The following is a 24,421-nucleotide window of genomic DNA, read 5'->3' as shown; positions in this document are numbered from 1 at the left end:
CTTTAAAGGTAAATTTTTTAATTCCTATATGTATAATCTCTAACCCTAATTAATTATTTAATACGAATTTTGTTTAATTGGTATAGAATAATATGGTAATGCACTAATATGGTTATTGGTTATTGATTATTGATGTGAATCATATGCTTCTATGATTATTGATATGAAATTATGAAATTATTTTTTTAGGGTGAAAATTAAATTTGAATTCTTGATGATTAGTTGAATTGATTAGTTGTATTCATATGAATATGATTAGTTGAGAGTCTAAGATTTTTTTTTTCTTTCCATTTTACAGTTACGTAATGGAACGATACTATAAGAAACAATGCTTAAATCCTCCTTCAAACATTTCGGATAGTCCTTCTCCTTCAAATATTCCGAGTAGGTCACAACAAAGTGAGGCCACTGAGTTGGATGAAATATTGGCTAATCTTCCTGCAGACCTTGCCCATAGACGTCGAATGCTTGATTAGCCACCTAATTATCGTGAAGCAATTCGTAGACATTATCTCCAAATTGATCCTTGTCAACCTAGAGACCACATCATGCCAAGAAAGGTTAGTGACAATCTATGTTTTATCATCAGTTGGTTTGATAAGTTCAAGTGGTTGGAGTATAGTATATCAAAAAATGCTACATTTTGCCATTATTATTATCTTTTCAAATGTGATTTTGATCAAATGGGTAGCACTGGAAGTGATGTCTTCACTGAGATAGGGTTTACAAATTGGAAGAAAGGACCTGAAAATCTTCGAGTCCATGAGGGAGGTGTTGGAAGTATTCATAATAAGGTTGTACAACAAGCTAGAGATTTGATGACACAAAAACAACACATTGAAATATTTGTGATTAACCAAACTGATGAAGCTCGCATTAATTATCGTGCTTTATTGAGTGCCTCACTTGAGTGCACAAGATGGTTATTGGGACAAAGTTTGCCTTTCCATGGCCACGATGAATCGTTGAAATCAAGCAATAGGGGTAATTATTTGGAGCTTATGCAATTTCTTTCCAAGCTTAATGAACAACTTAGAAAGGTTGTGTTTGAGAATGCTCCCAAGAATCTTAAGTATACTTCTTCCGATATTCAAAAAGATCTTGTCCGTGCTTGTGCCATTGAAACTGTAGATACAATCGCTAAAGATATGGAAGGTGCATTTTTTTTCTCTTTTGGTTGATGGAGCACATGATTCTTCAACTAAAGAGCAAATGGCAGTGGTATTGCGTTATGTGAACAAAAAAGGAGAAGCAATTGAAAAGTTTTTGGGTGTTCAACATATCTCCTCTACAACTAGTAGCTCCCTTGAAAAGGCCATTGAGAGATTGTTTGCTACAACAAATTTGAGTATGTCCAAGTTACGAGGACAAGGCTATGATGGAGCTAGTAATATGAAAGGTGAGTTAAATGGTCTTAAAACAAAGATTTTGAACAAATACTGTTAAGCATTTTATATTCATTGTTTTGCACACCAACTCCAACTAGCTCTTGTATTCGTGGCAAAGGAAAATGAGGATGTTGCCAATTTCTTCATCAATGCTAGTAGTTTGGTGAATCTTGTTGGATCATCGTGTAAACGTCGTGATGCATTTAGAGAGAAACAACAAGAACAAATTCAAAAAGCTCTTGATCTTGGTAATCTTGAACCAGGTAAAGGGTTAAATCAAGAAAGTAGTCTCATGCGTCCATGTGATACACGGTGGAACTCGCATTATGGTACTATAGTTAGTATTATTGTTATGTTTGAAGCCGTGGTGGAGGTGGTTGAATGGATTAAAAGTGATCGCAACCAAGATAATCTCGATGAAGCAACTAGGTTATTCAAAGACATACAAACTTTTGATTTTGCATTTCACCTTTTCTTGATGAGACTTATATTGGGAATTACAAATGAGTTATCACAAGCATTGCAAAAGAAAGATCAAGATATTGTGAATGCGATGGCGTTAGTGGAAGTATGCAAGCAAAGACTACAATCCTTGAGAGATGATGACTTTGGGGACTTGTTTCATGATGTAGAAAAGTTTTGTGAGAAGCATGATATTAATGTTCCTAACATGGAGGATTTGCATTTCGTACCTGGAAAATCAAGGTGTAAAGCTCCAAAAATCACAAACTTCCATTACTATCGTGTGAACCTCTATTTTCAAGTCATTGATATGCAACTAAAGGAGTTGAATGATCGCTTCAATGAGGTAAATACCGAGTTACTTCTTTGTATGGCATGTTTGAGTCCGGTGAATAATTTTGCATCTTTTGACAAAGCAAAAATTGTTCATTTAGCCCAACTTTATCCTCAAGATTTTGATCGTATGGACCTTATGAATCTTCCAATTCAACTTGACAATTACATTCATGATATGAAGATGCATAGTGAGTTTTCAACATTGAGAGGAATTAGTGATCTTGCAAAAGAGTTAGTGAAGACCGGGAGGTGTGAAAGCTATATGTTAGTGTATAAGCTTCTTACATTGGCTTTGGTGTTATCAGTTGCAACCAATTCGGTGGAGAGAGCTTTTTCTGCTATGAAGATTGTGAAAACACCATTGCATAACAAAATGGAAGATCAATGGTTGAGTGATAGCATGCATGTTTACATTGAGAAAGATGTATTTGCTTTTATTGATAATGAGCCTATTATGCGACCTTTTCATGACATGAAACCTCGCCAGCAACAATTGTAATTTGTTTGTATTGATTAATTATGGAAGATATTACTATATAGAAAGATTTAGTTGTTGACATTTTTCTTTAACCTTGCATGCTTTTAAGTTTGCCCCTCCTCCCGAGAAATCCTAGCTTCGCCACTGCTCCCTTGCATATTATTTTGTCTCAACAACATTCATTACGTACGTAACATGCATATAAGATTGGTTTTTTTGGGAAGCTTGTTTAAGAGCATTTATCGGAGGCAATTCCAGAGAGAGGAGAGAGGGGGAAGGCAGCACGGAGAAGACGCTTTTTTGGGGTCTGCGAGCGTCGTCGTTTGCGTTTAATGAAGTATGAGGATTGTTGTTGCCTACGTGGCGTAATCTTTAGCATTGAATCGACAAGGAAATGTTTTGAACGACTAGCAATGAAAGGAGGGTATTGGAGGGTAGGAAAAATTGGAGAGGAGAGAACCCGGTTTCAGGAAAGAATTGTTCACACATGGACGCAAAGTTACATTCATCATTGGCCGCAAAGACGAAAATCTTATGAGTTCAACTTCACATGCAATTGAAATGGCTGAAATGAGGTTGAGCTCTCAAAGTGTAATCATATCATCATATGCCATTTTACCAAAACAAACCAAAGCCTTGAATGGAAAGTGACCTCCCACTTATAGTCACATTCGCACAAATAATTACGGTTGAAAACCCCACATTGGTCAGAACTTCAAAGGGTTTGCCTTTCTTATGTGCAATGATGTTTTGGACTTAGTGCTTTTTGAACCCTCAAATATTGAATATGTACTTTTAACAAGTTCAAGCCCCACATTCCTCATTTAGTGTTAATAGTTTGTTGATATGGCTCCACAACCTCCTCCATTAGAAGCTTCTTTCTTGCTTTGGGATTGGGGGTCAACATGCTTTTTTTGTTGCATTCTCTATTGGGAAGGTTTTAAGTTTGGACTCGAAAACTGATTTCTGCACAGTTTTTATTTACTGTCTTTAAATTAAATTTAAAGAGATTCATAATACGTAAATATAGGATATACCGGGAAAAAAAAAAGAATTATTATTAACACTTCAAAAATCTCATTTCGCACTTCAAACTTTCTATAATTAGAAAGAAAAATATAATTGTAAAGAGTGTAGAATGAGATTTTTGAAGTGCTAATAACAATTTCCAAAAAAAAAAAAAATTGTGCAAATCATTTTCTTATAGACTCATACAACAACTGAGTAGGTCTTTTCATATATTGACTCAACTTCATTGATGCCCATTGAAACTTGATATATAATTCCATTCATGCATTCATGTTTTTAGTTTTCCTACATCATTAATTCTCGACAGTTGACAATGATAAAACATTGCTCATTGAAATCAAGGACATCATTATTCGCAAGAACTTACATTTCTAGGGGGAAGAGAACTACGATTTCAAAGAGGATGATCATACAGTTACCTGTTCGTTTATAGAATTGACCACCACCCTCACATGAATTCCACGGGGTGGTTGATCTAACTGTGCCAAGTTCTTTCATGAAAAATGGCAAGTGTTTTCCAATCTCCTTTTCTCCCTAAAGACGAGTAAAGCATATAAGAATTAGGATACAAAAATAGTGGAATGCATTAGAGGAAAAATGGAACTGTGGAACTCATTACCCTCTTTCATTAGTGAACAACTCTTTTTTGCAAAATTGTTATTTTCGCTTCAAAATAACTCATCATCTATTCCTTGATGATAACAATATAATGGAAAATAAATAAATAAATAAATAAATTGAAACAGTGTAAGATGATTTGTTGTACAAATTATAACTCGCTTTATTTGACAACATCAACAATATGGTCAATGACACCTTAGAAGTGTCAAAAATTATTATTTTTATTTGTACACAAAGAATAAACTATCACTACTAAAAAAATACTTTGCCAGGCGAAAAAGCTTCGTTGGCTTCGTCGGAAATTTTAACCGACGGAGGTCTGTCGGCAAAGAATTGTCAAGTGAAACTTTGGGTAAACTAGCGTTAACCCGATGAAATCCGTTGTCGGACGAGAGTACCCAACGAAATCAACCTAGTTTGCTAGGACATAATTAAATAATGTGGTAAGCATAGCCCGATGGCACAGCCGTCGAGCAAAAGCCACTGAGTAAACGATTTACACGATGGTGCCTTCGACAAGCCAAGTTTTTTTTTTTTTTTTTAAATTAAAAAAATAAAACTATTAAATAATGTATTTAATTCTAAAATTAAAAAAAAAAAAAAAAAAAAAAAAAACAATAATGATTACAAGAACAGAAAAATAACATTTAAAACCCAAAAAAAATTGTTCATACAATTATACTACAAAAAGTTAAAAAACTTGTAAACGTTGAAACCAAATTCGCGCACATCCGCAAACGAAGGCAAAATCTAATTGGACATGCCCATGATTGCTCTCTAGGGGAGAATGAGATTGATTGGGGGGTGTTGTTGAATCCGAATAGGATTGCCTACGTATCTCCGAGAAGGAGAATTACACCACATGTGTAGTTTGGAGGACTAATGGTGTAAACCAGCCTTGACGAATAGCTTATGGCGACGCGTTATGGAGATGAGTTCTCCATGGACGTGTCTATGTGTAGACGGCGGCATATGTGCCTCTTTTACTAGGCATAGAGAGAATATGTGTGTAGAAGTTCGAGAGAGAAAGATCAATGTCCCCTTCATAGATACCCAGCCTAAAGTATTCATAGAGATATTGAGAGTCCTTGTAAGGAAAGTAATCTTCATCAAATCGGGAGACTGTCTATAAGGAAATCTAGGATAAGATACCTAATCCTCCTAGAATCATAATTACATTGCTTAATTCCCATGATATCCTAGTTTGACCTTAAATGGGTTTTCTTACTTAGGAGACAAGTAACATCTTTAATAGGAGTTAAGCCTAGTCTGTTGAATTACGCTCCATGGGCTTCAAGCATTCTCATCCTTCTTGCGGATCTACCAATCCAAGCAGTGCTTGGGCCAGTGTGGTATTATGATTTTTCAGGGCCAGAGTAAGACCTATTCAAATATTATTACCTCAGAAGTTTGATCATGGACTCGATAGCTTCGAGAGGAGCTGGATCAGCGGAACAGATGGTGGCACCATCACCCTATTCTGATCGCCGAAGTTCGAGCAACTTCACTTGATGATTATACTTGTTTTGCAAGAAACGCAATTTGATCCAGATATGGACTTAATCAAATCCTATAAATCTTGGAGTTCCTACTATCTAGGAATTGGCATGCATCACAAATAATCATAATTCCTAAGAGGCTGCAATATCTATTCTTATATATCATCTAGGATTCTTCCAGCTTAGAATTTTATCCTAAAAAGGCATTTCTCTCAATGGTATAAATACACACATCTAGGATTCATCTTTGGTAGCGCAATCTTAATACTTGAATTCTCTTACCTACTGCTTGAGTCTCAACAATTCACTATCATGATCGTCGAAGAGCTTTTGGCCAGCTCACCCCTTTTTGGTTTTAGACTTGCTCACAGTTGTTTCTTATTTTGCATGTACTCAAGTTTGTGTGCATCTCTTCCACACAAGGTGGTGTGTGAATTTGGTTCCAATAATACGTCTTCTAGGTCTCTATTTGAGAACATGATGATATTGTCGTCGATGAGGAATGGTTTGCTTACAAAGCTGACCATTTTGGGATTCTTGCAAGCTAGCTTCTACTCTTTTCTCTTCGAGCTGATGTATTTTGATCCTAGTAGATGCAATAGATATGGAGGGTCAACTGTTTCACAACCTTCTCTGCTTCGTCATCCTTTTCTTTTTGGGGAGTCTTCTAGTCATTGTTGGACCCAATTCTGCGCAAGATTAGATGAGAGGATTTGCAAAGAAAAAGACGAATAAATGATCGTGAAGCAGAGTACTGGGGAGGATGGTTTCTAGTGAAGACATTCTAATGATCAAGTCAGGTAGGCTTTAAGACGGGGAAATGTATATTAAGTGTATAGGATAAATTTAGATTGTCTAACCATTGGTGAGGAGTCAGGATGTCTATTTGTAGGTGACAAGGAGTCATTATGACGACTTGTAATTTTTATGGATGACCCATGTAAAAAGGGGAGTTTGTCACTCATCCGCTTGACCCTGTTCCTTCAGATGTCATAGCTATTTAACACAGTCATTTGAGGTTAGTGTTGTCGCGCAGTAGGGTGTCATGTCACCCATATGCTCTATTTTGCCCAGGTTTCCGTATAGCTGACAATAAAGAGTTTGGACTAGATAAGGCTGGTTAGGACCAGAAATGGGAGTTCAACTGGATCTGACGTATGTGCTTATGATACCTATTTCAGTCGAAGCGAGTACATGAGATTGTATTAGGCACTATGAGTGGTGCAACACTCTCTAAGAGTAGGTTGGAGGATGCCATTTTCACTCTCGGCCGGAGCCGCAAAGTAGACTTGTGTACCACTTGTGAAGCTACAGAGGTGCAAGGAGGGGCGGGCGCCCTTCTAGTCATCAGAAATAGCCACAAAAAGTGAGAATTCCGCCCCTCCGATCTTCTGAACATGCTAGAATCTGGGTGTGCTATGCTATGAGGATTTGGTTTGTTTAAAAACCAGACATTGTCATTTATTAGTTATAAAACTCCGTGTTCCTTTTAATGAAACGGTGTGGTATGGTGGGCTCCTTTAGTTTCTTTTATTTTTTATTTTTTTTGTTTTATTGAAGTGGTATTCTTTTTCAACCGCACTACTAGCCCATCGTTTCAACTATCTTCCCTTTCTCTTAATGATGTGTCACTAATAAGAATGAGCATATTTATCAACTTTTAAGTAATAAACTAATCATCAACTTTCATGTCCTTTAGTTTCCAAAATTTAATCTACACATTTAGTCTATCCTATTTGAAAACAACTTCAAATTTGACATCTCTTTGTCCATGTCAGCTTAGCCTTTTTTTCTACGTTAGTTTTGACATCTCAGTTGGAGTAAATAGTGGGTTATTTGTTACTGTTATACGTCTATGTGACATTTTTTATATCTCTTTTGAAAATGATCTAACAAATTAGCTCATATACAATAGAACGTAACATTAATAGTATGTGAAGATTTAACGAGATCGAGAATATAGAGTAATTAAGCGCCCTGCCTGAATCCCTTTGTAAAGTTTGTAGGGTACTTGACAACTTTAATGATAAATTCCCTTACATGAAACCTATCCTAGACAACTACAACAGGAAGCGTTCTCATATTTCACTTTACCTAAAGAAGCGCAGAGAATTAGTTACAAAATTTATCTCTTCCGCAGAGAGTCGTTGGATTACTTTAGTGCATATATTTATTGGGTATGCAAGTGAGAATACATATTTAGACTAATTTTTAAAAATTATACGACATTGTTGGTAGTACTAATTAACGTGTTTATTTTTTATAATATACATAATTTACAAATTATGCAAAAAAACTGATCGATCTAACGGTACTGTTATTTATTTGTGCAATTTCGTGACGTTAATCAATTTCTTTAAGAGAGAAGGTGGACTTTAAATTAATATAAAAAGAAAATCTAAATTTAGTGTAAATTCCTGGAAAAAAAAAAATCTTATCTTTAGCTTATATGGACTTGTATTCCTTGGTGATGAAAGAATTATTCTCCATCTTAATACTATAAATAAAGGTACTGTGTATGGGGGATAACAAGATCCTCAACACACACATTCCCCTACAATTCTACAAATACATCTCTCTCTTTTCTCTACTTGCCACCGGCCCCCTCCCCCTTGTCAGGTAAATAGGCTACAACACGTTATCAGCACACTCCTACCGTTGCGCTTTGGAATCTAACATGGAAGCTTTTTCTGCATCAAACCAGTTCATCCATATCATCACGCAAACAGGTTCTTCCATTTTGCAGCCCTGATAGCATGAACATTCACCATAATACATGACCCAACTTTACGTTTTTCGAATTTTATATTCTACATAAATATATATATATATATAATTGTTGAATTATGTGAATTTGATATTGCTATGAATTGCATCAAATAACTGCTCATGCATTAAATTATATGCATTGAATTGAATTGAAAAAAAAAAATTTGTTGGGATTCGTTGAACACCCATCCATGTCGATAGGCCCTTGAGCCAAGAACCCAAACTGGAGCTATGGCTCCAGGCCCAAAACCCAGACCCAACACCCAAAAGGTGTCACCACCCTGAACCACCATGACGCATGGCCTGCAACCATGCCTAGCCACCTTGGCTGCGTCCCCGACAACATGAAGATCGTCCACCGATGTCACTTCGTTGAAGATTCTTTCAAATCTCATCGGATTTATCGAAATTCCGATGTCACTTTCTAGGGTTTTGGTTAAATCGTTGAGATTTCACAAACTGTGAGATGGAAATGTGTTTTTATATTTTTAACTTTCAGTGTTACTTTAAATTGGACTGGTTCGTATAGTCTCATGTAAGTTTTTGAGTTGTGGTAACCTTTGTGTGTTTTCTTCTTTGGATACGTAATAATGTTTAGGTATTTTCTTTCTTTTTATTGTGTAGAGCTAGCAGTACTCCTGGTACCGTATTGATCATTCTTGCCGCGAGGTTCATGGGGAAGAGAGTTGTGTTCCTTAAGCAGCTTTCATCTGGCTTGCTTTTGGTCACTGGCAAGTTCTTGTTCTCCTTAAATGTTGTTTCATCTGTTTCAGTTCTTCATTATCGAATTGTTCTGATTGATTTATTAGTTCTTATTCCTTGTGTAAATTGTTCTGCTGGTTGATTTCAATTTTTTAGATGATGGCTTAAGTACTAAATACAAATATATTACAAGGGAAAACAGGCTGATGAACGTGTGGTGGTTGTTAATTTTATGAAGCTGTGGCCATTTGGCACATGGAAAATGGTCATTATTTACATATGTATTTAAAGTGATTAATTTTGTTAGTGTGTTTGAACGTAAATACAAGAGAGCCACTTGTCTGTGCATGTCGGTGATTGGGATTGGTAGTTTCTATGAGTGTTTTTTTTCCTATATATCCTCTGCCTTGTGTCACTGTATTGGAGTGTTTCTCACTGTTGTTTCTTGTCATTTCAGGACCTTTCAAGATTAACGGTGTTCCCTTAAGACATGTGAACCAGTCTTACGTGATCGATGACGCAGTTTTGAACTCGACATTCCATTTGTTTTGAACTCGACATTAGTTCACAACAGCAATGTATGATAAACATCAAAAGACGACAACAAAAATATCAAGTATAAAAAGTTGAGACACAAAAAACAACGTGATCAATGACGCAGTTTAGTGTGAATGGTTTGTTAATGATGGTCAAGAAGATTTTGGCCAGGTCCCAAATTCTACTGTTATCCTTTGAATGACGAAATACAATCTTACACCGAAAAATTGAAACTCAAAAAACAGGCGATCATCAAAAACCAGCAAAACCACGCCAAGCTCTAACCATAAACCAGCAAAAAAATAAAAACTTATAATGATCCTTCATTGGTTTCAAAGGATCAACCATAGGAGTCAATAAACTGGTCGGGAAACATATTGTGTTATCACTGACACCAAACCATCGCTGGTATGAAACAATGATACAGATGAATTACCAGACATGATCCTAAGATGCAGAAACAGTACTGAAGAGTTGATTTTAATCTAGGAAATAAAATTATTCATTCATGTAAAAAATGTCCAACCTCCCTCCTTTCGTGGGGTTTGTAACCATTTTGTAACATACACTCGTAAATTATAAAGGCAATAAACTTAAAAACACAGAAAACTGAAAATGACATAAAGAAAGAGTTATGATCAGCCATAAACGTCAATACGTCATGGCTGTTATGATTAGCCAAAAAATTTCCCCTTGCTGTTATTGAGTTTATTAAGTGCTACTTATTGGTGTTAAGCATTCAGCTTATCCCAATGATCCATAAATGTAATGGCCATCGTACCTACATCATTTACTATGAATAGTCATAAAGCATTTACTATGAATAGTCATAAATGTAATGGCCATCTTACCCAATCCTATTAAGGAGGAATCTCAATCATTCAGCTCACTCCAAACAACTTTACTGATTTAAATCGTCTATTTCCAAAGGCCAAACTCAAATCACTTTTGAACAAAATGAGCTCATATATTTGTTTGGTCACATTTTTGTGTCTCAATAATCTCTCATTAATTTATCTAATTTTTTATATGAATGAAACTTCGAAAATAAAAGCCATTGACAGGATTTCGGTATTTAATATATAACTTTATTTACTTTTAAACTGCAGCAGTAAGCAGCTTACTTTTCTCCCAGTTCAGGGTCAGGTTAATTATATACAGTAGCTACCAACTAGTAACTAATCAACACTCTCAGATTAAACATAAAGCACTAAACGAAACGCTGGATTTGTCAGGAGCTGCTAACGACTGCCTATTATATACAAATCAAAAAGCAGAGGAGCAGAATGTTCAGAACCTAATTACATCAGAATCTCAAAAAGACCGATGCCCAGGAAATAGCCATATGCCCTACTGTTTCCTCGTACCCAGTTTGCTCCACAATGGGGGTTTGACTTATAATTTGCTCTGCAATGGGAGTTTGACATGGAGTCTGTTCTGGAATGGGGTATTGACTTGGAGTGGGGTTTAGCTCCCGATTCCGTCCTCTCCTAGTAAAATACTTGCCTATGAATGTTTCGGCAACATCAGCATACTTTTCCTTAATGTAATTCTCCAGGCATTTTCTGTACAAAAAATCTTCCTTATGACCATCTGTTGTCACAACAAAAAAGCATCTGCTGCTTGAAAACTGCTGTCCCTATCAACCTGTCATCAATGGCCGGCGTAAATTAGGAGACAATGAGACATTGAGATCAAATAAATCCAATTTATGCATAAGCCAAATTCCTTCAAAAACATCAAAGCTTCGGAAATTTATGTTTCTTTTGGTTTTTGAAGAAGAACACAAAATAGTCAATATAGGGGAATGTTATTACAAGACAAGTAGTCCCTGGGAAAAGTGATAAGACGAGGTATTCAGGCCTGTCTATGTTTTTCAAATACCATGAAAGAAAACCTCTTCCCCGTCGTGACAAGTCCAGACCAGTCTTAATTAATAATTAAAGACAAGTATATACTCCTCTAATGTCTTCTTATCTGAAAGATTAGATCTCCTCAACCTTGGCAGGCTGGAGCCATGAGTGAATAGCTAGACCAGAAAAGAGAAGAAAAATGGTTTTCCAACTAAACCCAGTCTAGATCATCTTCCTATGTGTAACAGCCCCTTGCTAAAAATTAAATATTGACATAAAAAGGGGTTTTGAATTTCCATAGAGAAGCAGAACAAATTTGGGCATGCAAAAAAACACATGGAAGTTTACCTCAATGGACAACGTACAAAATTCAATATAAATGTTACAACTTAATACTTCAGTTAAAAAAAAAACGAACATTAGAATAACCAATAAAACAATGAAATCAGTCGCAGATTCCCAGCATAATGTATCAAAAGTGCCCAGAAACATAATTCTAAATTAAACGCAGTTGAGTAAGAACAGGGTAGATACACATACTGTGAGATGACCAATTCCAGAATCCATTCCAACAGCTTTATCCAGGTGGTAATTGAGAACAGTATCAAGTATAAATGACTGGTCATCAGCTGACAGTGGATCCCCATCATTGTACCTGGATCCAGGATAGATTAATTTAAACACCGATATTACGTCAAGCACCAAGCAAAGATGTTGCGACTAAAACATTCAAACAAGGAAAGAAAGAAGGGGAAAAAAAAAAAAAAACAAACAGTTGCAAAGTAATGCACGGATAACATACGCAAAGTGACTATAATGCCCCAAAATGAAATCAATTTTTCTTATCGAGACCAGTGAAAATATGATATCCCTAAGACATCTCAAAAGGAAAGTCAAATATAACATGTCAAATTCATTAAGTTATAAGATGCCTTTCCTTTATAGTCGTTATGCTTATTTTTTATAATAAAGATAGACTTTAGACTTCATACATCCATAGAAAACAAATAGTAACTAATACGAATGGGAAGTAAAAGCAAAGTGGATCAGCAGTCCACAAATATGCTGTCCGCAACCTGCAATAACCAAGATATTAAAAGTATGACAACAGCATCCAACAACGCAGAACACGGAACAAAAACCACCCGCAGTACAATCAGGACAACCTATGACATAGCAGCTTTCTAATAGAAATTGAAAAAATGGGCAAGGGCAACCATGATAAACAAATGAGACCGAAGCCCACAAAGAGGTGCCAAAACCAACCCGTTTCCGTCTCTCATAAATAGTCCACAACCTCCCCAACTTTGTCTCTAAAACTTGGAGCCCCAAGAGTTGCAAAGCCAACTATGTTCTACGATGACGTTTTGGGAGGGACTTCGGCCTTAGACTTAGACTCAGGCTCAACTAGAGTTTTGACAGATGAATATGAAACAAAATCATTGCACTACATGTGATTATGATACTTCAAATGTTAGAAGCAGTATATTCAACTGTGAGGAAGGATTTTGCCAGGAAATTCCCTGGATTTAAATGGATTCTTACTTCAAGCAAGACATTGAAGAGGCAAAAACTCATTCTTCCTTTAAAAAATTGAAAAGTATCATATACTTTGATAATTTGATCAGTCTAGTCCTAATTGTTAAGAAAGAATATAAATAGAAAACTAACCCAGATTGATGCATTATTCTTCAGATAGAATTAATATTCTTCAATATTAGAAAGAACGTCTTGCTCCTCGCTAGTGAATATATCCAATCTTTGCCTCGTTGCAGTAGAGAGTCCAACCACACTAGAATTATCATTCGCCATACCATGTGGTTTAGCAGGACGGTTCTTATTCTTCCACTCCCTGGGACTTTTGAAACCCAACTCTTTGAACCTTCAAACGACTTTTCTTGTTCTGTCCCCAGTGGTGATGTCTTTCACCAGTATTACATTCTCCACTAGGTGAATCCACTCAGGTAAGCTTGCAGATTGAGTTTCTGTATCAGATGGATTTTTCTGCCCCCAAGAACACTGGTCGAAAATTTCATTAGACTTTTTCTGTTGCCCACTAGACCAAGCATGGTCATTCCCTGTTTCTGTTTCCCCAAAAGAAACAGCACACCATCCATTGTTCTTTTTTCTTTTTCTTTTTTTTTTTTTTTCCCAAACCATCCATTGTTCTTTTCATCTACGACTTTTGTTGGTGGCAGGACTCCAATCATTTTCACTTGCCTTATCTGTCCCCCAGGTAGAAGTGGCATGTTCTCTAGTTTTTCCGCAGGTAGTGTGGCATCTGCTCTGGAGTATTTGTCCCTGATGCAGGAGTAGTATCTTCTGCTGCCTTATCTATGCCCCAAGTAGAAGTAGTAGGTTTTCTAGCTGGAGTTTTCCCCCAAGATGATGTATCATTATCACTTGCCATATCTGTTCCCCAGGTAGAAGAGGTATTTTCTCTAGTTTTCCCCCAAGCAGGTGTAGCATCTTCACTGGCCGTACTTCTCCCCCACGCAGGAGTGCTGTCTTCTGCTGCCTTATCTATCCCCCAAGTGGATCAGGTAGTTTTGTTAGCTTAAGTTTTCCCCCAAGATGATGCATCATTTTCACTTGCCTTACTTGTCCCCCAGGCAGATGTGGCATCTTCTCTGGCAGTACTTGTCCCCCATGCAGGAGTGGTATTCTGATGCCTTGCCTATCCCCCAAGTTGATGCGGCAGGTTCTTTAGTAGTTCTATTCCACGACGATGTGTCATTTTCACTTGCCTCAAATGCACCCAATCCCCCTCTCCCTTGCACAAGTGGTATGCTCTCTAGTTTTTCCCCAAGCAGATGTGGCATCTTCTCCAGCAGTATTTGTTCCCCATGCAGGAGTGGTATCTTCTGCTGCCTTATCTATCCCCCAAGTAGATATGGTAGCTTCTCTATTTCCCCCAGGATGTGGCATCTTCTCTTGTAGTATTTGTCCCCCCTACTGGGGAATCCTTGTCCCAACTTGATTTTCCAGGAAGAGTTTCTGATTTGTCTTCAAATTCAATAATATCTTCAAATACTATCAAAACCAGAGTCAGAGTTCTGGCAACAAGCATGAATCTGCTAATTCATCTACTAAAATAAGATCATCAACTTCTGCTCCCAGTGCTCCCGTAGTTGCTTCTTCTCAATTTGTTGTGCTCACCATATGCAGAAAGTTGAAAACATCTAGTCCACCCCTCTTGATTCCATCCTCCCTGAAAAAAAAATATTTAAATTAAATGGCACAGAACATTCCAGCAGCAGATTAAACTACTCCATACAACTGAGAAAGGCTACAAGTATGTTAAAAATCATATTTACCTCTCGTGTCCCACAGGATATCAAACCTGGATCCAGTACCAACGGCAACATGTTTACCTCATGAACAAAAGAATCCATGTCCATGCGGCACTTTTCAGCTGCTTTCTCAAAGCACCTTTCTTGGTGTCTACAACCACATGTAATGCAATTACAATTAGTTGTGATTGTAGTTCATCTAACCACGAACTATAGGTACATGCCATTCACAGAATTAGGCAAAAGAGTTCAATTACTCAAAAAAACTGTTGCTTCTGTAAATGGTACTTGAATATTCACTGATCGAGATAGTGCTTTATATCCACTAGAATTGAAGCCAACAAAATTTCCAGCACATGTCATGCTATTTGCCAGGAGGATAAGATGCTCTTTCAGAACTCCTTTTGCCACTGCATAATCAATGCAAAAATGTATTTTTAATAGGAAAGTAGGATACGTATCTCATATCACCCAGAGTTGGTCTGATATGATCCAATTTTCCTTGAAAATTAAAAAAGTTAAATTACATAAGATGTACAATACAGGCCTAAAAAAGAAGGTGGCATGCCGAAGGGAACCATAAATACAGCACATAACTACAGAAAAGATTGAAAATTCAAGGTCCATACCTAATGAAGATCAGTCACATGAAAAGCTGATCCATAACTAGGGATTAAATTATATAGTAGAAAATAAATCATTGTATAATAGAGTATACATACAAATATATACCCAACTGATGTGATAAAGCATGCCCGCTTGAAAATAAATAAATAAGGAAGCAAAGAATTAATTGCTATGAAGAAGAACAGAAGTCTAGCAAGTCAAACACTCCAAAGGGAGAGAAGCATATTCGACTCACAGAAGCTACTGGACATTAAGGGTGATAATTTCCTAGCAATGCAGCAGCAACATATGATCCATAAAAAATTATATTATCGCGATTGCTTAACGCATGTCTGATTTTACTTGTTAACCAATGATAAAAAGGCTGAGTTGGTATCAAACAGTAAGTTTTGACAGAACAAACTGTTTTAATGGTATTGTCTGAGGAAAATTTCAGATTTTTTTCCTGTGTACTTCTTGAATGGTATTGGTCCTACTGGATGAATCTTTCATTCTTTCTAGAATCAGGAGTTTTGTCCTATATTTTCTTACACGTGGATTGGGTGCAATTTTCATTTGACGGAAGGTTTACTGACTACTGAGTAATGAACTTGGCTTGGAGCCTTGGAGACAAACAATTAAGTCAATGTCTAAAATTTTGAGTTTCAAGCTGTATCAAAACATAAAATGACTAACAAAAAATTGAGTTAGTGTCAATACATACAGCTTGGAATAAATTATTTAGGTTATCTTGCCTAATACAGTAATACTAAATGACACCAACAAAACAAGACATACACAGTACTATTACAACCCATAATATAAACAATTAACCACAAAAGCTAGCATGGCTCGATACAGGGTCAAGTTCACGATTCGCACTAGAAAGAAGGAAAATTGTGAACCTCTTATTTTACCTGAAGGAACGCCTGGCATCAATTAGGTGAGGCACAGGGAGGCAAGAATCGTGAAAATTCTCCATGCACCACCGCTTTGCTTGACAACAGATTTCTCCAGAACAGCATCCAAGGCCCATTCACCCTTTTGAGATTTATTTGGGCTTCTAATCCAAGTTGTTGAATCTGGATCAATCCAAATTATATTTGCTCAGAAAATCCGAGGGTCACCTGTCCATTTTAGAGACATTAAGACTTTACTAATTAAAGAGTTACAAAAATAGTTTCCAGCAGTAAATAACATGTCCCCCATCTCGTAAAAACTACAATAAGTCAAATAAAAAAACTGCTCCTATCACCAGCACAGGTTCAAATCAATCTGCACTTTTGTTGTAAAATTGTAATCTAGATGTGATATGTAAACATCATGAGTACAGAAAATAGAATTTATATGCCTCTTGTGTTGAACATTCAAGGTTTTATATTCTCCTTTTTCATGCATGGCAGCCATGTGCTAATTAAGAAACTCCTATAAGCAAGGCATACAAATTATGTGTTAAAAAAGGCAACGGATGCAAGACATATTATGTAGAAGCCTAGGATTTGATGAATATCTTCATATATGTAAGAGCAATTATAACTTACTATGAAAAGTTTCTTCCAAATTGATTCTTGCCCTGTGAATGCTAAAGGCAGGTTAGTCCCCTGAAGAGCCATCCAATCTATTTCTTTCTGCCATCTCTCCCAATCCCACCGCAAATGAATCTGCAAAAATATGTCATAGCCCATACGTTATTAACTTTCCATTGCCACGATAAACATATCAACTAAAGTTAAAAGTATTACATTACACCTTTTTTTTTAATCGCAAATTATGTGTACTTTCTTCATTTCTTCATTTACTGTTCATCCTCTTATTTCTCTTTTGATTTTACTGTCAACTCATTGAGCTTGAGTCGTAAAACCCACCTCTGTGTAAACTACTAAACATGGGTACGGTTGTGAATGTCTTACCCTCCTAAAATCCACATTAGCAGAACTGTGCACTCGGCTACCTTTTCTACACTCAATGAGATAAAGTACAACAATGTGTACACAACCTGATCGAAGTGAAAGCAGATACAAAGAGTCAATACTTACAGCTGGATGTAACAACATTTTGATAATAGTTCTGCGGGACTGGTCGTTGAATCTGTTCCCTTCAAGGAAACATGACCACTGCACCAGTACTTCAAATACCAGTGGAGGCTAGATGCAATTTCAACTGCTGTGGTGCCCTTAATCCTGAAACAGGACTGCAAAAATCATAAAATTACAATTGCAAATGGTTCCTCCTTAATTTCTGAGTCATTGAGTTTTAAGCTATCAAGCTCTTCAGGTAAATTTATCCTTATATACTTGTAAGATAAACAATATATTCATATTGCCGAAGCAAGCAATTGAGAATAGAAAATGAAAACATCTAGTCACAAAATGTTGATCCCATTAGTAACTGGTTTTGATATATCACATCTTCTTCAATGGGACTAACTCTTGAAGAAAATTTATTTAAGCTACTTAAAGCACAAAGTCCCAAACAAATTTCAAGCAGTTCTGAATCAATACTTTACAAATTTGCATAATGTTGGGAGCCAATCATTCCCTGTTGTCAAATTGCTATGATTTAGAATGTTAAAATGTTCTAAGATCAAAAGTTCCATTCCTACAAGTTCTGCAACAAAACCGAAGGCTTTATTTATATTTTATAGGCTGAAACTTTACATGCAAGCACATAAATATATGCCAGAACCTTTTGAGATTATGATTGGCAGATAATAGGCTTAGTATCTGTAACGGAAAGTTTGAACAAACAAGGGATATTGTAGGTGAAAGTTCTGAAAATTTAGTTTCGAAACTGCTATAGAAGAAAAAAAGTAACTTGGCAAGACATAGCTCAACATACTGTATCTCAGGATCATGTTGGCTTGACAGGTTGCAATTGTTTAGCACAAAGCAACCGTGTCCACCACAAGCATCCTGATATTGAATTTGAAACAGTTAGCATGATGAAATTAATGTTTTACTAAATTAAGAGATAATTACAGGGAATGCCAAGCAAAGACGAAGAATGTTTTGGCCAAACACGTATCTGTCACTTCGATCATGAATGATATATCTTAAAAGTTTCATATTTTCCTATCTTTTCTCAAAAGCAAACATATCATACAACCATATAGTGATATGCATCCCATAAACTGAATAATGCATATACTGATCCACAGCTGTTCCTCTGAGATTATGTTGGACCCTACTTCCTATTTTTCTTTTCCCGCCCAATTGAAGTGCTAAAAGTGCTTTATGAAGAACCAAAAGTGTTTCTAACTGCGTTAAGCGGAAAAACTTAAAGGCGCTTCTGGTAGTGGAAGCACTTTCCGGAGAAGCAGGCGTTATGTGCAACTTCATAAAGAACTTCCAGTGCTTTTCCACGAAGCACTTGTACTTCTAATAAAATTTTGTACACGTTAACAAAAGCGCTTTTATGAGCAGACGTGCTTTCCACGAAAAGCAGTAATAAAACAACACAAAAAGTCAAACCCAGAATCCAGATGCGAGAATTTTGAGCGAAAAAAGGAAAGAAAAAAAAAAGTACTTGGGAGACAATCTTGAAGTCGAAACTGTTGATATGGTGGGAAGGAATCCTTCGATAACAGCTTGAGCTGCGGCTTCTTGAACCGAAGGCGACGACCGTTTGAAGTCCAGACGGCGGATCAACGCCGCAACTGCTTCTGCTTTTTGCTGAGACAACTACGATCGGTACAAGAAAAACGGCAATCAAATATTAGCAGCTGGGTTTTGAAATTCGACACGGTTTCGGATGATAGAGTGAGTAATCAACGGCTCAGTTTTTAAATTAGTTTACGGAAAAGGATTGCGGAAGAAAAATATTGTTGTTGCAAGGCTTTTTGTTAGCAGGTCGCTGGCAGTATTACGGGATGGTTTGGTATTGCTGTGCTTTGAAAAAAAGCTGCTGTGAGAATAAGTGGCTGTGCTGTGAGAATAAGCGGCTGTGAAATAAAGTCAGCAAAGTGTTTGGTAAACTTTTTTGTAAAAGTGCTTTTGGAAACAAAAAGCAGTATCATAGTGTTTGGTAAACTTTTTTGTAAAACAGCTGTGACTGTGTGAAATGACCAAAAAGGGTATATTACTAGATGTGCTATTAATTTAATTTTCTTAACAAATAAAAGTGAATTACTAAATATATTTTATTTTTAGAAGAAAAATATTTATAAACTTTATCTTAAATATTAATTAGTATGACAAACTACTTTAATAGAAATATTTTAGAGTGAATAGCTAGGATTCATTAGTACAATATTGTTAATGTACTTGAAAGTAGTCTAATTAGATGCATTCATCAAACTTGTTGCTATTCTATTTCTTAATGCCTCTATCTCATGTGATCCTTCAACTTGATAATTTTGATATTCATCATCATCATCATCACTACTATCGCTTTCTTCACAAAAGTCCCTGGGGTCATCAAAATGACGAGGCAGCATATTATACCAACAAAGAAGAAATTTAGTCAAGGTTATTTTCGGATCATTAGTATCCTAACCAAAGCAATTTCCAACTTCAGCATTCAAAACGAAAACGTAGAGTTTATATTAATCACTCAAGGTGATGTTTACATTTTGTGCTACTACAGCACTACTGATTAACCTTTTCGAGGTCCTAATTAACAGTTGAAAACTCTTGGACACATAAAGCTGAAAAATACAAATAACTAAATTACTTCGAAAAATATATTAGGATGGTGTTAACCTCCCAATCACAACCCATTTGCTTCTTGCCAAAACTATCGGACTCGTATTTAAATTTTTCGCCATTGTATTGCCAGGAAGACCCAATTGGCCTGATTAAAAAGCGCTTCCTTCCCAAAACCTTTGAACTGATCAGAGTCCAAATTCCAGAAAACAAATGCTAATCAATAACCAATTAATACTGGGTAATCATTGAAATTAAGGTCCAGAATTTACCATTGTCAAATTTACAGCCAAAGGAGCAATCAATTTACAGAACTCCAAAAAAAAATCTTTACAGAAAAATATCTAATTTCACAAAATAAATGAAACCATATCAAATGCCTTGATATAAACGAACTGGAAAGCTTAAGCAAAACCCACGAGTTCCTGATTATAATCCACGACTTCCTGCGTTGTTTTCGTTTTAAGATTGAACAGTCTGCCACAATTTCCCATCATTTACTTAATCACGGAAGCCCGGAAGTTGACTAGAGCTGTCAATATATGTAAACACATGAGGAACAGCAGAAACATGGAGTGTAGGCCTTCAATCAGGACGTCTAACATTACAGACTACCTTGTATTATATAAACCTTAGAGTTGACTTCCTAGAACAGGCTTCCAGTGCACGGCAAACCTCCCCGCCGACCAAGAGCCAAGAACTTGTCCCTGGCTTCAAGCAGTCTTCTTTGAGTACAAAATGTTAGATATATAGAAGATTAGGAATGACAACCATGACTGTTACATAGGCAATACGTCTGTGAGAAAAAAATGGATCACATGACTCTTTTTATTTCACATGATGGATGAATATACATGACTACAACAAGATTGGTAGTACTCTCTCTATAAACACTCATGCACATATATAGCTGGTCAAAAGTATAATAATTACTCTTCCTCATACTTCCTTGCCTGATATGCAGGTGCGTCTACATACTGAACATTAGTAATGGAGATGGAATCTTGTGTTCCACCAGGCTTCAGATTTCACCCGACAGAAGAAGAACTTGTGGGTTACTACCTGAAAAGAAAGATCAACTCACTACATATTGACCTAGATGTCATCGTTGACATTGACCTATACAAAATCGAACCATGGGACATACAACGTACTTAGAACCAACTTAATTTTAACATTTGCAGCTTCACTTCGAAATGGCATAAATAGATATGGTCCTAAGGGCATTTTTGTGTTCATACTATATTTATATTTACAAATTTTGGATATGGCAACGTGTAGAAAGAAAACAACATTGGAAAAATGCGCGGATGCTTGTTGGTAGCAAAATCAAAACAAAACAGATAGAAACAACATAAACACAAATGCTACTCTCTGTCATCACTCATCAATGGCTAAACAAAAGAGTTTTTATTGACATCTCATAAGATTATGAGCATATTCAGTCATTCTGAGAACTATGTATATGTATTGTGTGGTACAGCGAGATGCAGGTTAGGTTACAGTGAACAGAACGAGTGGTACTTCTTCAGTCACAAAGACAAGAAGTACCCGACTGGAACGCGGACAAATAGAGCCACAGCTGCTGGATTCTGGAAGGCAACAGGAAGAGACAAGGCAGTGCTTTCAAAGGACAACATTATAGGAATGAGGAAGACCCTGGTGTTCTACAAGGGACGGGCACCTAACGGCAACAAAACCGACTGGATCATACATGAATATCGACTCCAAACTTCTGAACATGCACCCCCTCATGCAAGTTCTTCAACATCGTCTATCCATTAACTTGTTATTTAATTTTCCTCAATTGATCCCAGCATTTGACAATACTCATTAATAATTCTCTGAAAACTTTATTGTTAAAGAGAAATGCCGTCATTACACGTGAATGAGAGTGTGAGTGGTGTGTGTGTTTTATTGGTCAATAATAGACAACCAATGAACCCCAAAAGATTAAACTGTTAATTAATGAGCTAACAATGCATTAGCTAACAAGTCAGAATGTGTGAGGCCTTGTGATCATACTTTTAACAGTATGACCATACTTTTAACAGTAATAGCATTAGCTGAAACGTTACCAGGTTAGATTAAATCCGTTCCTTTCTTTCTTGTTTTCATGTTTTTTTTTTCCAATTAGCATTATGTTGTTCACTTTGTTTATTACAATCTGATTGCACCAAAAGACGGCCTTCAGGAGTGCACAAACTACTGAAAGTAGGAAACTCTTCTCAGAATTTAGACCGTACCACAAAAAAGATAATGCAGACAGCATGAGAACACACTGAGAAAAACCAGAAACCAAGCAATCATGGAACAATGGACAGAAACACATCAAATATCACAAAGAATTAACACATGTCTTACAATCTCCGCCAAAGAAAAAAAGGGCTAATAATGTTTCAGTTATTAGTGAAAGGGAAAATACAATGGCATCATGTAAAAAAAAATTCAGCTTTCCAGCAAAAACCAAAGAGAGTAATAATAAAATTTATTATAACTTGTGCTATTATATTATATCAAGGAAAACAAACCAGAATTTTGGAGAATATAAACCCTCTGACTTCTTGGCTGCGATCTTCAATCCTGCGATCTTCTAATGTGTCACCTGCAACATAAACCCGGAACTTTTGAGGAATATTTTGACCCAAAAAACACATGAAAAATCAGAAGCACATGACAAATCGAGAACACAGTTCACAGATTAGAAGCAGAGCAAAGCAAATTATCCCTGACATATACCCAAATCAGAAGCAGACCTTCTTCAAAGCAAATTAGCCCTGACATATACCCAAATCAGAATCAGAAGCAGACATTTTTTGTTTCCTCCACAAACCCTAATTTTTTCCCCAATTAATTTTTTCCCAATTAATTTTTTCCACAAACCATATCACCCTTCCCCAATTAATTTTTCCCCACCCTCCATCCCCAATTGTTTTTCCCGACACCCATTCCCTCATCCCTTTGCTCCACCCCTCTTTCCCTAATCTCCCCATCCCTAATTTGAAAAATCCAAACAAATAAATGAGAAGCTTACCTGGAGAAACCTGGAGAACGAGAACGAGTTCGCTAGTTTTTGGAACGACGGAACGAGAGAACGAGAGAGAGCCTGAGGTTCGGGTTATGCGAGAGAGCTCTGAGGTGAAGAGCGTGCGAGAGAGTTCTGGAGGAAAGGCGAGAGCGTCGGTGAAGGTGAAAATTTTGGAGAGAGTTCTGGAGGAAAGGCGAGACCCTCGGGGCAGTTTTGGGTTATGGTATATTTCATTAAACCTGGACACTGTTCACCCGTGTGTGGGTGAAAATAAGCTGCTTTTGGAAGCTACAAATTGCAGCTTCTTGTCATCTCTTGGTTTTGGGCTTTTTTTCACCCTCAACTTTGAAAAAAAGCTGCTTTTTAAAGTTTACCAAACACCAAAAATTTTCATAGCTTTTTTTCACAGTAGCTTTTTTTTTAAGCACCTCAATCCCAAACAGGCCCTACATTCTGTTTTTCAGTGTCATTCCACTTCTTGTTTGCTATGGATTTTTCACTTTTAATTTCTTTCTTTTTCCTCATTTGCATTTCTTTTACACATTTTCTCCAAATATTGAGACTTCTTCTGAGAATTTTGAGTAAGGTTAGATTTGGTCCAAAATTAAAAGTTTGTCCATTAACATTTTTGTTAAACAACAAAATGTACAAAATTACTATTTTTTAATCAACTCCATTAATAATTTGGTCTGAAATATGCAATGTGACACACATCATGTGAAATTCTGTCTTCGGATTTTACAGTTCAAATATTACATACTCCAAAATAAGAGCCTAATGGAAAAATGTTAGTATATTATTACAAAATATCAAATGTTCAAGGGTATCCAAAATGAAAAGACTTGTATTTCAAGGTCGTGCAAAATATCAATACTTTTCATGAGAGTTTGTAGAGTTTTAAAAATTCAAACTTAAGTAACACAAATAACAATGTATTAAAATCCCGTTATTTTCATGCTGTTTTGTATAATGTCAATAGATAGTATTAAAAATTGTTAGATTTTATGTAACACAATAAATTCCACACGGAGAAGGAGGAAATGCCGTGCCATAATTTCTCTAAAATTTATTTCTACCGCACACGCAGAGCCGTTGGATTAGTTTAATTCGTTTACTCATTGTGTTTATCAATTTGTTTAAGAGAAACAGAATGTAGATAGACATTAAATTAAAATAA

General features: G+C 36.4%; 1 protein-coding gene, 1 long non-coding RNA gene and 2 pseudogenes across 6 annotated transcripts; 2 read left to right on the top strand and 2 right to left on the bottom strand.

The window, feature by feature from the left end:
• Window positions 1–305: 305 nt before the first annotated feature.
• On the top strand, window positions 306–2,685 carry LOC137748088 (uncharacterized; annotated as a pseudogene).
• An 8,202-nt stretch (window positions 2,686–10,887) lies between these two features.
• On the bottom strand, window positions 10,888–15,118 carry LOC137746435 (DNA-directed RNA polymerase V subunit 1). The gene is made up of 4 exons (XM_068486453.2): window positions 14,992–15,118; window positions 13,346–14,885; window positions 12,215–12,329; window positions 10,888–11,460 (listed from the first exon to the last, which is right to left on the bottom strand). The coding sequence occupies exons 2-4, from the start codon at window positions 13,357–13,359 to the stop codon at window positions 11,128–11,130; spliced, it is 462 nt and encodes a 153-aa protein (XP_068342554.1). The 5' UTR covers window positions 13,360–14,885; window positions 14,992–15,118; the 3' UTR covers window positions 10,888–11,127.
• A 110-nt stretch (window positions 15,119–15,228) lies between these two features.
• Window positions 15,229–19,432, bottom strand: LOC148698331 (uncharacterized). 5 transcript variants are annotated; one of them, XR_015953580.1, is made up of 5 exons: window positions 19,099–19,432; window positions 17,610–17,764; window positions 17,115–17,487; window positions 16,491–16,700; window positions 15,235–15,377 (listed from the first exon to the last, which is right to left on the bottom strand). It is a non-coding gene; the product is annotated as an uncharacterized LOC148698331 (long non-coding RNA). The 5 variants fall into 5 exon arrangements; XR_015953581.1 differs by lacking the exon at window positions 19,099–19,432 and adding an exon at window positions 18,412–18,496; XR_015953583.1 differs by lacking the exon at window positions 19,099–19,432 and having other exon boundaries at window positions 15,229–15,377; window positions 17,115–17,234; window positions 17,610–18,469.
• A 1,774-nt stretch (window positions 19,433–21,206) lies between these two features.
• LOC137712314 (NAC domain-containing protein 30 pseudogene) lies at window positions 21,207–22,001 on the top strand (annotated as a pseudogene).
• Window positions 22,002–24,421: the final 2,420 nt, after the last annotated feature.

The sequence above is a fragment of the Pyrus communis genome, chromosome 2 (genome assembly GCF_041283825.1).
Source record: "Pyrus communis isolate YQ-2024b chromosome 2, ASM4128382v1, whole genome shotgun sequence".
NCBI lineage: Eukaryota > Viridiplantae > Streptophyta > Magnoliopsida > Rosales > Rosaceae > Pyrus > Pyrus communis.
This window is presented reverse-complemented; position numbering and strand designations above follow the sequence as displayed.

Coding starts and splice junctions, on each gene's coding strand:
- LOC137746435 (XM_068486453.2), bottom strand. Junction 11,461..12,214: donor CTGGAATTGGTCATCTCACA/GTATGTGTATCT, acceptor ACAGGTTGATAG/GGACAGCAGTTTTCAAGCAG.